The sequence below is a fragment of the Thunnus maccoyii genome, chromosome 13 (assembly GCF_910596095.1).
Source record: "Thunnus maccoyii chromosome 13, fThuMac1.1, whole genome shotgun sequence".
Classification (NCBI taxonomy): Eukaryota; Metazoa; Chordata; class Actinopteri; order Scombriformes; family Scombridae; genus Thunnus; species Thunnus maccoyii.
In genome coordinates this window covers 10,015,746-10,028,574 of record NC_056545.1, presented here as the reverse complement: position 1 = coordinate 10,028,574, position 12,829 = coordinate 10,015,746, and the positions used below count along the sequence as shown (strand labels likewise).

The 12,829-nt window shown below is 38.5% G+C and overlaps 1 protein-coding gene across 1 annotated transcript; it reads left to right on the top strand.

Annotated features, from left to right (window-relative positions):
• Positions 1-377: 377 nt before the first annotated feature.
• kctd7 (potassium channel tetramerization domain containing 7) lies at positions 378-11,416 on the top strand. The gene is made up of 4 exons (XM_042432218.1): positions 378-1,147; positions 3,300-3,469; positions 7,941-8,119; positions 9,101-11,416. The coding sequence occupies exons 1-4, from the start codon at positions 767-769 to the stop codon at positions 9,475-9,477; spliced, it is 1,107 nt and encodes a 368-aa protein (XP_042288152.1). The 5' UTR covers positions 378-766; the 3' UTR covers positions 9,478-11,416.
• The last annotated feature ends 1,413 nt before the right edge of the window (positions 11,417-12,829 follow it).

The window sequence follows — 12,829 nt, the reverse complement described above, 5'->3', positions numbered from 1 at the left end:
AAATCAAAGATTAGAGAAAAAGCTGAAACTAAGCCAAAAACTGAAAACAGATTTGTGTATCAGAACTTTGTTTTTTCTTCTTTCCTCTCCCATTAATCATCGCACAACCCCTCAGATTTATGTAGTGACCCTTTGGAGGGGCCTTGACCCCTAGGTTGGGAACCAGAGGACTAAACTAGCTAAGTGTATATAAAGTAGTTCAAACTAGCTCCACCTCCAGCTGCTACATTAGTAACATACTGCTCTAACACTGATGCTTCAGTATTAATAATCTAATGATGTCATATATAATGATATTTCAGTCAGAGGGACCAAACCACTACTTTTACTGTAATACATATGTATACTTATGTACTTTTACTTGTAATAGAGTATTTTTACATTGCTGTTTTGGTACTTTTACTAAGTAAAGGATCTACTTCTTACACCACTGGAAAATAATGTTGGTTTCAGTTCTAGACATGTTTTATATAAAGTTTCCTCTCTTGGGGGATTTTATTCTCTTATCCCCAAAGGACTCTTGACGTGATGACGGCGTACACTTCATACACGTCACCGCACGTACAACCGAAAACAGCACGGGCCCAGTTCGGTTTACACACACTTGGATTAAATATCCAACGTGTACAACTTATGTTTCTTTAATATTTTATTATTTAAAGGGGGATTTTCTCTTCTCCCGCTGTCGCTCCGGGTTAAAGGCGGAGTGTGCCGCTCCCGCTGCTGCCGCTGCTCCTCGCGCCACACCCTCCATTTGCTGTTGTTGATGTTAGCAGTCTCGCGCTCTTGTAGCTCGTGCTTTCACCCTCCTGACTTGTGCCAGAGCTGGCTGTCCGTGCGCATGCAGCAGAATGGCTCGAGCGGCTCCAGCGGTTCCGACAGCTGCAGCCGGGAGCGGCAGACTCTGTCCTTCAGCCCGCTGCCCGCTGCTACGACGCGGGTGAGACGGTTCATGCAGGAGCGACGGACGCTGCCTCTACCCAGGGTGATGGTGGTATTCTCCGCGGCGGGGGACACCGACAAACCGGGCGATGCCATGTCCAGCTCGGACTCTGCGGAGGACGACTTCCGAAAGCCAGCCTCCCCGGCTCCGAGCCTCACCCTGAGCAAGCCGCTCCGCTCCGAGCTGGGCACTCAGGAGCAGGAGGTAGGCCGCTGTACCGGGACCGCTTCACCACCACACAGGGGAAATCCTGTCAAACCAGCGCACAAACCACATTCTCTAACCAGCGAACAGCTGTTTTTATTGTCACACATGTTAAGATAAAAACTGGCCTCAAACATAAGAAGAATTAGTATTAAATTATCCACATAAAAGTACGGTTTGCTACTCATTAAATAAAAGCAGAAAAGTGTTCAAATCAGAATCAGAAACAGATTTATTGCCAAGTAGGATTAGGAATGTGCCTTGTTGTTGTAATGCATAACAGTCAGAAATAGTTAAAACATTAATAGAGAAAGTATAAATACATATCCAGCAAATATGAGACACTGTAACAGTCAAGTTTCTCCTTTAAAAACTACTATAATATATTATATTACTACCAAATCATTACAGTGTATCTGCCTTTGTGTTGTGGTGCATAAAAAATAGTCAAAAATCCAGTAAATATGAGACACTGTAACAGTCAATTTTCTCTTAAAACTAATACAACACATTATATTGTTAAATTATTACACTATGTCTGCTATATATGGCTATTAATACAAGAGTCAGTGATTGGTTAAGCCAGCCATGAGCAGCTGAGACCCGTCCTGATTGGTCCAGCAGTGGTGTCACATGACTCGCGTTAATGAGCGAGCATGTGATATGCCATGTCTTTCTCTGACTGCCCACTACCCTGCTGATGGATCTAAACATGGCTACAGCAGAATAATCCTCTTATTTCTGTGGTCTGACGGCTGCTCAGAGACACAGAGGGACACACAGTTTTATCACACAGACCATCCTCAGCAGTTTGAATAGTCTGAAGAGGTTTTAAATGAACATTTTCTATTCAGTTTGTCCTGGTGACCTACTGTTTTAAAATACAGCACCATTTATATGTACAAATAAATCAGGACTCTACTCTTTAGATAGTGTCCAGTCACTGTATGCTTCTCCAGGAGGGAGCGACTATCATTTAACTCTTAAAATGAAATGCTGCAAAAACACCATGAGGGTTTAAAATTATTATTAACTATTGCTCTAACCACTGGCATATTGATATAGGGGGTGTATCATGCACATTTCTAGGTCTATATTTATATTCTGGGGCACTACTGGAATATATTTGCATGATTTACTGTTAAAAAAACTCCTTATTCATCTTATACTGGCTCTTTATGCAGCCCCTCGGTTCAGCCTCTGTCTGAAACAGGCAGTTTTAGCTCCTGTCTCTGTAAGGCCCCCCTCCCGATAAGCTCACTCTGTTCTGGTTGGTCAGCTTCTGGAAGCTGATTAAGAAAACAAACAATATTGTTCTTTACTTGAAATGGAAACTCAAATACAAGCTTAACAACAAAGGCTGCTGAATGGACGGCAGCAGGAAATAGAGGTAACTTTGCCAACGAAGCATTCAGGCGAAGCTGAAGCCCTGGCTTTTGACTTACAGGCAGCATTTTTACATACATTCACCTCAAGTTTTGGAACTTTAACCATGTTTAACATAGATATCCAGCACCATAACAGTATATAAATAACAGAAAATCACAAAAAAGCATTAGATGTCCCCTTTAAGTCAGATAATTTGTGAAGAAATATAGGAATCCAGGACACTTGTACTCAGTTTATTAACATTTCCTGTAAAAATTCACACAACATATTGCAGCGGTACCAGGAAAAACAGCTTCCAATAAAACAATTTAATATACAAGGATGTTAATTAGTTCCATTTATTATCCTTTTGTTAATTCCTCGTGTGTCTGTGGTGAATATCAGACAAATAAAACAACAGCAAACAACATTACAGTTACAAACAGACATCAAACAGAGTTCCAGGTGGATTCAAGTTAGTCAGAACATATTTTTTATTGCTCCGCTAGTTATAAGGCCGGGTGAGATCACAATTAACTGTCACCTTTAATTCAGTAACGATTAATGAAACGATACGGACGTCTTATTAATATTACTGAACAATAAACAGAAAAGCTCTGAGTGATATTTATTTAATGTATTCAGTAGATAAAAACACTTCAGTAGTGAGTATTTGTAATATATGTTATCACACTTTTTGACTGGTTTATCATCAATCCAGCAGTTTGGTTTAATGGTGTCTTGTTATTCACCAGTTACAGTATTTTTCCATTCTCATTTAAAGTTTCCAGAGGTCATCTCGCTGAACGTTGGCGGCACGTACTTCACCACTCGCCTGTCTACGCTGCGGCGATACGAGGACACCATGTTGGCCGCCATGTTCAGCGGGCGTCATTACATCCCCCGCGATGCTGAGGGACGCTTCTTCATCGATCGGGATGGAGCATATTTTGGGTGAGTAGCACTGCGTGTGAGCTGTTGTTGTTTTTAGACCAGAGAGCCTCGGTGAAATATGAAATATCAAGAACAGATTTCCTGTTATTTCACTGGAGATACAAAAGAGGGTGACATCATAATTACCACAATGATCCTAATATGGTTAGTAAGACTCAATATGGTCATTATTTAGGCTTTTTTTTAACATTTTGATGAGCTTGAGTGTGGTAGAAACACTCAGGAGAGGAGGTGTGAGAGTGTAGCAGTGTGGAAAATCTCACTCTCATTATATTATATGTAATATATTCCCTTTGTAATCTGGAGTGGTTTTGCTCGCTTTTATAAAACACTTTATGACCTATATGCTGAAATTTTTATTATATCCTGAATTAAGTATTCTCTTCTTGTAATGCTATAATTGACATTTCTATGCTGCAATTTCTTGTAATTTGTCACGTAATGGTCGACATATAGACTACCAATTATATCTGTGATGAGATGAAATCAGCAGATGTTTAGATCTAGTCTGTGTGCTGATGATAATTACACACTGGCCTCTAGTTACATGGCGGTCTGCATTGTGGAGTAGGAGAACAAGACATTGTGAGTAGAGCCTGTGGAAACTGACTGAAAAGGTGCAGTTATTTATAACTAATGACCTGTGTGGGTTTTTCCAGTAGCGATCTGAACTGCTGATGTCATGAACCTTATTACAGTTTAACAGGACTTTGCTGAGATCTTTGAAAATCCCTCCAGACATGTTTGAACACATATAAAAAATACTCTGCTTTGACTTTGTGTCCGATATGGTTTTCTACAAAAAAATTTAATAACCTCTTCAAAAATCAACACTTGAACCTTGGTCTTATCTTATAAGAAGACTAAGAGTTCACAGCCAACAATGGCAACGCTAACATGCTGGTGTTTAGAAAGTATAACTTGTTCACCATCCCACTTTAGCATATTAGCATGCTAGCATTTGCTAATCAGCTGAGGCTGCAGTTTATTGGACAAATGGAAATCCATCCAATAGTAATAATAGGGACATTTCACTCAAAACCACAAATATCAACCTCATGGTGGTGCTAGAGGAAAAGTCAGCGAATCACATCGTGTGTATGAACTATAAAAACGGCTACATCATTAAATGGTTTGTGTCGGCAGATGTGGATACGATTCAAACAGCAGGAGAGAGAATCCTCTTCTCAATTAAATGGCTAGTCATTTGATCTATAAAATGTCAGAAAATGGTGAAAAATATCAGTTACTACCTAAAATGCTTTATTTTGTCCCAAACAACAATTCACAACCCAAAGATACTCAGTTTACTCTCATAGAGGACTGAAGAAACCAGAAGATATTCACTTTTAAGGGGCTGGAACCAAAGAATTTTAGACTCAAAACAATTAATCGATTATCAAAATAGTTGCAGATTAATTTTCTGACAATCAATTAATCGATTAATCGATTAATCGTTGCAGCTCTTGTGTGGATAGCAGGATGGCTATAAGGACGAGGATATTTTTGATATTTATGATGTATAGCAACATAAAGGTGGATAATATAATATTATAAAATATAAGCAACAAACAAATAATATTCAAGCAACAAAACTATTTACTTTAGCCTTTTAAATCACAATCAGGCATCATAATTAGCTTCATGGATAACATACAAATGTTCTTCTCTTGCAAGTACCGAAATTAACTGCACATAAATTACTAAACATTGATACATCACGTTACTTACATACACATATACGTAATGTAAGCAGTGTTTCCTCTGTAATTTTAATACAGCTGTGGTGCTTTGGGTAATAATTCAAGCTTTGTCCCATATGTGTCACTATTTGGGTCCAAGTTATGTTTAAAGTTGAGGCTGTAGTGTTAAAAAATGTTTTTAATCACTACTTCAAAAGCATCGGGACTAAACTTTAGTTTTAGATAACATTAAGGCTAAATTACAATCTTTATTTTGATGTAACATTTTCTATCGCAGTGGTTGTAATGTTCTTGCTGTTGGTGATGCACCACTGCTAAATTAATACAGAGGAAACACTGGTGAGGCTACAGAAAGCAATAACAGTTGATGTATTCCAGTCTGGACCAAAGTGGTGGACTGACCGACCGTCGTTATTGTCCCTGGAGCCGTCGCTGCTCGTGTGGCTAAAAAGGAAAAGCAAATAGCTTTAAATATGAATGTCATACAAGTGGAGTCGAGGTGTATGACTAATGTAAGAAGTGTGTCTGTGTGAGGGTGTGTGTGTATAAAACATTTAAAAACAAGGAGCTGTCAGAATCAGAGAGGGAAGGTACTGCATGTAACTATAAAGTAGAAAATATATCTAATTGTGATTATTTTGGCTGATATTGCAATTGCAAACATGCTTTGCGATATTAATCATTATTTTCATTTTAACTGAAAAAATGATTATGATTTAAATTTTTGCAGGGATCTGTACCAAACAAAGATGTTTCCTTAAGTCTGTAGAATATAATGTGTAGTCCAGGACATCTCTGCAGCACAATATTTAATTTAAAATGGTATTTTGCACCTCCTGCTATTTCGATTTAAAATTTCGATTAATTGTTGAGACCTAATGTAAAGTAATAAAAAACCTTTGGAGGATGCTGCTGGCCTGCTGTAGGTGTACACACACACACACACCCAGAGGGAGTCTTTTCATTTGGGACATTAACACTGATGCGTACGGTTGGCTGACTCTGTTTTTGGGTCTGTTGTCCTGCTGGAAAATAAATCTCCTCCCAAGCTGCTGCCGTCTTGTACACTGCAGCAGAGTTTCCTCCTGGAGTATTTTTCTGCATTATTTTTTATCCTCTTTGTTAACAAGCCCTCCAGGTCCTGCTGCAGAGAAGCAGAACGAGAATCAAAATCAACTTTATTGGTCAAATATGCTTATAGATTCAAGGACTTTGTGCCCTGTTGTCAGTAGCTTTCGATATAAGTGCAGACAATGTCGAGACTAAACATAGAGTGTGTTTCAAATCAAGATTTTTGTTATAACTTTAAAAAAAAATGCACATTTCTCACGGAAATTTAACACATTAAAATTCAGCTCTAGCCTAATTTAACCACAATACGACTCAACAGCCGACATTTTGGTTCAGAGATTCAGGTGTTGTGCTGGTAATGTAGCCTGGAGCCGAGGAGCGGGTTGCAGAGGCCTGCTAACCTCGCTTCTTTATAACACACCCCCAGATTTTTAAACACGTAGTCTTGAGGCCCAACAGATGCTGACTCTTTTGAAGTAGACTGTACGAAGCTCCCTCTGGAGCCACAAAAGGTTTCATACAACGTCTTTCACACATGCAACAACAACTGTAAACAGACTTTGATGTGTAAAATGGCTAGACTTCATGTTTAACTGTCTGGCTTTCATAATGAGATGTCGTAACAGAATTATGAACTCACTGTCTCTTACTGCAGGCTACATTTCACACAGGAAAGTTTCACTAGTGTCAATTGTAAAGTATTGATCATAATAAAATGTTCAGGATCTTTAACTATATGACTCAGCTCAGCAGATGACAGTTGTTGCTTGTTCAGGTTTACTTTCTGTATTCCAGGTTCTTTCTTTCCCCTCCACTGATATATTTAAAACTCATCATGAAGACATGACTGGTCACAATTACTTCCTATTATTTATTTGTTCTCTGTGCAATACTGTTGTGTCTTTGAGATTTTATCTAAATTGTGTTACTTTATTCTACTTATTCTACTTATTCTTACTTTATTCTTTATTATTTTTCCCCTCGATCCTCATAACTATGTCTGTGCTTTTATTTGATTTTATTCTCATTCTCTGTTAAGCACTTTGGTCAACATTTGTTGTTTTTAAATGTGCTATATAAATAAACACATTGACTTAACTTCTATTGGGCTCGAAGCTGTTAATCAGCACAGGATGTTGCAGTTTTTAGGAAATGACATGTTAAAGACAAAACCGCTCAGTTAGTCATAATCATCTGGGTTTGTGTGAGAAAAACATTAATGACACATCAGACTAAAGTTAGAGATTCACAAGCTGAGTTCCTTTTTTATTCTGTGCTCATAACATCGGTTGCTTAACCGCTTCCTTTCCCCATCATACCAAAGATGGTGGAGTCTGGTTATAATGTCTGGTTACTAGAAATTAACGGACACCTGCCAGCAAATATAACTTCAGTAGTTGTAGTACTAACACAGGTTCATTCAACTTAACATGCGTCTTTTAAAAAACTGAAAAAATATGCTTCCTCTTTGACTTTAAAGAGTCTTTTTCTATTGATACGTGTTGAAAAAGTTCAAATACACCTAATCATCTCTGTGATTCAATGTTATAAAACAATAAGAGTATATTCCAGGTTTAAATTATCCAGCCGTCAGCTGTTTTGTATCACTAAACCTTCAAATATTGCCGACCTTCTCACATCTTTAAAGTCAGACTCTTTGTGTGGACATGTTCTAGTCATACTGTCTCCATCCAAAGGGACATCCTGAACTTCCTCCGAGAAGGTGAGCTCCCTCACAGGGACCGAGTAAGAGCGGTGCACAGAGAGGCTCAGTACTACTCCATCGGCCCCCTGCTGGACAGCCTGGAGGACACGCAGCCGCTCACGGGAGAGAAAGTTCGACAAGCTTTCCTCGATCTGCTGCCCTACTACAGAGGTAACTGCAGTCTGTCTCCCTCACATGCTGAACTGAGCACAGACGTTAATGTCCATGTGTACACAATCTGCACTATTGCAACAGCATCCACACAGCAGAGCAGCTCAGTACGCACATAAATTATAAGACCGTTGAAAGCCAAGGCAGTAATTCACAGGCATTATTACTGAATACAACGCTGCTACTAGACCATGTTGTAAATTTAAAGGTGCCGTCTGTTAGTGTCAACAGTGCATGTAAACATCTCATTGTGTTTGGAAAGAGATTTTTGTATCAGTACACAACCTGTTTTGATTTGAAAAGCCCTCTGAACCAAATAATTACAACCTTATCAGCCTAATCACAGTCTACATCTTCATATGCGGGAATATTTGGGAAACAAGGTTTTAGTTTGTTCGGTCAAGTCAAGTCAGTTTTATTTATATAGCCCAATACAGCAACACAACATCCTCTATTCTTAGACCTTTTATTCAAATAAGGAAAAAAAATGTAAGAAACCTCAGGGAGAGCAACAGAGGAGGGATCCTTCTCCCAGAACAGACGGACATGTAACAAAACTACAGAAACACACAGCATGGAAATACAGGATGACAAAATTATAGGTTGATTGATAACATATTTGGTAACAATATGTGAATGAACTTCTGAGGTGTGCTTTTTTTTCCCCTTTAAGGGCATCTATTTACATATGAGATATAAATTAAGATTTTGATGAATTCTGAAAATGAAATACAAAAGGATGTAAACAGAAGAGCTGTATGCAGTACATGTAAGCAAAGAGCAAAGTACACAGACTTTGCTTTATTTAACACATTTCTGCTGTTTTATTTCAAGTTGGAAGAAAAACAACTAAATTAGGGTTTTTTTATACAGATTCCACCATGAAGTCAAGGTTTTGATGTACTTACTTTTGATGTAAAAAACACATAAGTCTCTAAATATTTTAAATGGCATTAATAAATCATGCTATTTTCATTTCAGACAATCTGGAGCGTATTGTGGAGATCGCCAAACTGAGGGCCATGCAGAAAAAGGCACGATTTGCCAAGCTGAAGATCTGTGTCTACAAGGAGGAGATGCCCATCACGCCGTACGAGCGTCCTCTTTTTAACTCTCTGCGCTTCGAGCGCTCGGACAGCGAGGCCAAGCTCTTTGAGCATCACTGCGAGGTGGACGTTTCCTTTGGACCTTGGGAGGCAGTGGCAGACGTTTACGACCTGCTGCACTGCATCGTCAGTGACCTGGCCGAGCGCGGCATCAGTGCCGAGCAGCAGTGCATCGGTGTCTGCGACAAGCACCTTATCAACCATTACTACTGCAAAAGGCCCATCTATGAGTTCAAGATCACGTGGTGGTGAACGAGGGAGACAGTTATGGCTTATAGGACCAAAAAGCAAAAGGATGGGTGTTCAGTTTTTACTACAACACGGCCAATATTGGTTTTTGTATCAAAGTTGCCAATATTTGGTGCTGATGTCTTGAAGTGTCACCCTTTAAATCATGCACTAACACATAAGTATACCAACATCCAATACCTACACTTCCACTAATACTACTTCAAAGGTCTACTGACATTTTAATGCTGACATTTAGGACGCATTATTTAACACAGACAAGCTGTCTACGACACGTCTCAGCCTTATTTTTCAGTTTCGCACCTTGTCTCAGCTAGTGTTGACACTTCAGCGTTCAGCCACAGCGCTGCTGTGAGGTCAGTGCTCAGAGTCCAATACACAGTCGCTGTTCATTATAACTGAAGCATGTTTGTCTGTCAGACATGTGTGAGACTGGCGAATGAAAAACAAGTTGGTGTGAACAGCCTGTTGTGTCCAACGGAACAAATTTGCTTCAGTTTTAATCCGATTTAGTCTTAAATTCTGTGCTCTTCCAACTTCTGCATGTTAACTGCAGCGTCTGTGTATAACCTACCTGAGGCCACAGCAGAACTGCTGTTGAACGCATCCTGTGTAGACACTGAGGAAGAACTGAAGCTGCTGACATCACTGCACAGCCAGTGTAGACAAGGTGTTAGATTAAAAACCTGAATGTGCAAAAACATGCAAAAAATCTAAAGTCAGGGCTGATTGTGTTGCATCAGAAGTGGTTGATATGACATGAAAATATCATTTATTTTAAAAGCCAATTCTGCTGATTATATGCATTTCAAACTTATTTATGTAACCATAGCTGCTTTGCCCTAGTGTGGATTGATACGTGATGGGGTTTAGAACTGTCTCACCACATTTCCAGAGCCACGATTCAAGGAAATGACCTTATAGTAAATAAGTAAAATGAAGTAAAATCTGTATTTTGTAGGAATATGTGTTGGTTCGGGATGAAGAATAATTGTGAGCCTGTTCCTTTTGGATACATAGAGTATATTTTAATTAAGCAGCCTCCCGAGGAGTGTGTTTTTAAACCCTTTAGAAAGGTCCGGTGGCGTCCATTTTGTCATACTGTCAAACAGTCTTCACAATTTACCGAGTTACTTACTGTAGTTTCACCAGGTAACTGGGCTGCTGGGGGATGAAGGGAGCTACATTTGCTTTACACTAAAGCTAATTTGCATATGTTGTCATGGCAATCTCACACTAACAGAAACACAGTTTACATACTTGTCCACCGACTGGAGTCTTAATTTCCCTTAGAAATATTTATTACAATCAATTACAGAGAGAATGTTATATTAAATCAAACAACTTCAGTAGTTATTCTTATTTAATGTCCACTTCCATTCCACCTTTTTCATGTAGGCTAAGCAAATTAACATCATTATGAAATTAATTGCGTAACTAGCTAAGCTAAATGCTATCTCCTACTGTACTTGACAATAAGCACCTTGTGATTGTAGCCACGATTTTATTTTTATTTTTACCTCATGTCAAAGCAACAATCGTTATCAGATATATAACTCCATAAAAGCAACAGCGCCGGCATCAGTCTGAACATGTGATTTATGTTCGCTAAGAGAGCCAACACGCTGATTTTGTTGATGTACTGTTACCACATAATGCAGGAGAGATGCTACATTTATTCTTGGGAACACTACTCATCTTGATTTACATTGTTTTGTTTATAATGTTTTGAATGTTTTTTTTATTATTTATCCATTTCCGTTAGCTTCTAGGAAGCTATTAGCTCTACGTTCTGTTTGTGTTTGTTTGTAGTGAAAAAGCAATGTATCGTTTTTATTATTTATGCTAAAAGTAAAAAAAACAACTGTTGTTTCACAATGTGTCTCTCATTTATTTATAAAAGACTGTAGAAGTATTGATAATCAATAAAATTGTAATGATACTGAAGAAGTGATGATTTCCAAACTTGGTCACAACTTGGCCAAAATATCTGAAACTCTACATCTACAGTCCAGAGGATGGTTACGTTTTTTTTATCTGACATGATATATTTTTGACTCAGACCTCACATTCAAACCACACATCCAAAAAAAAAAAAAAAAAATCAATCATGCTTTTTCCACCTCAAAACAATCACAGAAATAAAACTCATGCTCTCTCACCATGACCTGGCAAAAGTTCCTACATACTCTTCTTCTCCAGACTTGATTATTGTAACCCGTTACTTGTAGAAATCAGCCAAATATTACTTTCACACATTCAGTTTGTCCAACATGCAGCAGCCAAGCTTTTAACAAAGAGTTTTAACAGACGACATCACATAACCTTGTTCTGACCAGTTACTGATCATTTTTAAAGCTATTCATTGACTGGCTCCTTGGTACATTGCAGACCTGCTGACTCCTTATGAGCCTCTGGCAGGTCTTCACTTAAAGTTTCAAACTCCAAATTAACAACAAAGGGGGACCACCAGAGGATCTGGGGCTCGCAGATTCTGTGAATTCTTCTAAATCTCTTTTAAAAACTTGCTTTTATGTGATGTTGTCTATTATTACCTTTTATCTTTTAGCGCTGATGGTATTATTTCCCTATTGATCTCTTTTTCTTTACCTTATTCCTGTGGGCATCACTGTGTTGTGTTACACTTTAATTTAAAATGTATTGATTATTTTATGTGCTTTTGTGTAGACAATGTTAAGCACTTTGTAAATATTGATTTTAAGAAGTGCTATATAAATAAAATTATTATTATTATTATCTGAGATTGATCCACACAGCCATGATGTGTACAATACCTCTTTGTACATCATCTCATTTGCAGCTTCCTGACAATAATCAAGGTCGTAGAAGATCAAATAAACTCTGCAGAAAAGGCTCGAGAGATGTTTTGTGGCAAACAAAACGGGCTCACTGGTGAAGTTAAAGATTTGACCTCGCAATTACTGGCTGGAGCTTCCTGCTGGTGTGGACGGGAGGAATGAGAGCATCCAGGATAAGTAGGATCAGCACCTTGGAGAGCACCAAGCCATTCGGTCCTGATAATAAGTGTCTGACATCCCTGGTTTTGCCCTGTCCATGGTGCTGATTTAGTCTGCATTTATGAGCAGCACAAAATAAAGAAACACCATAAGAGTAAAGTTTGACATTTGGGAGAAACACTCCTTGCTGAGAGTTAAATTAGAAAGCAAGGCAAGTTTATTTGTGCAGCACCTTTCAACAACAAGGCAATTCAAAGTGCTTCACTTACACAAAACTACATAAAACATAAAAGACATTAAGAAAAAAAAAACAATGCAATATAGAAAGACACATACAAATAGGATTTAAAATGAGTAAAATAAAGTAGAAGGTAAAA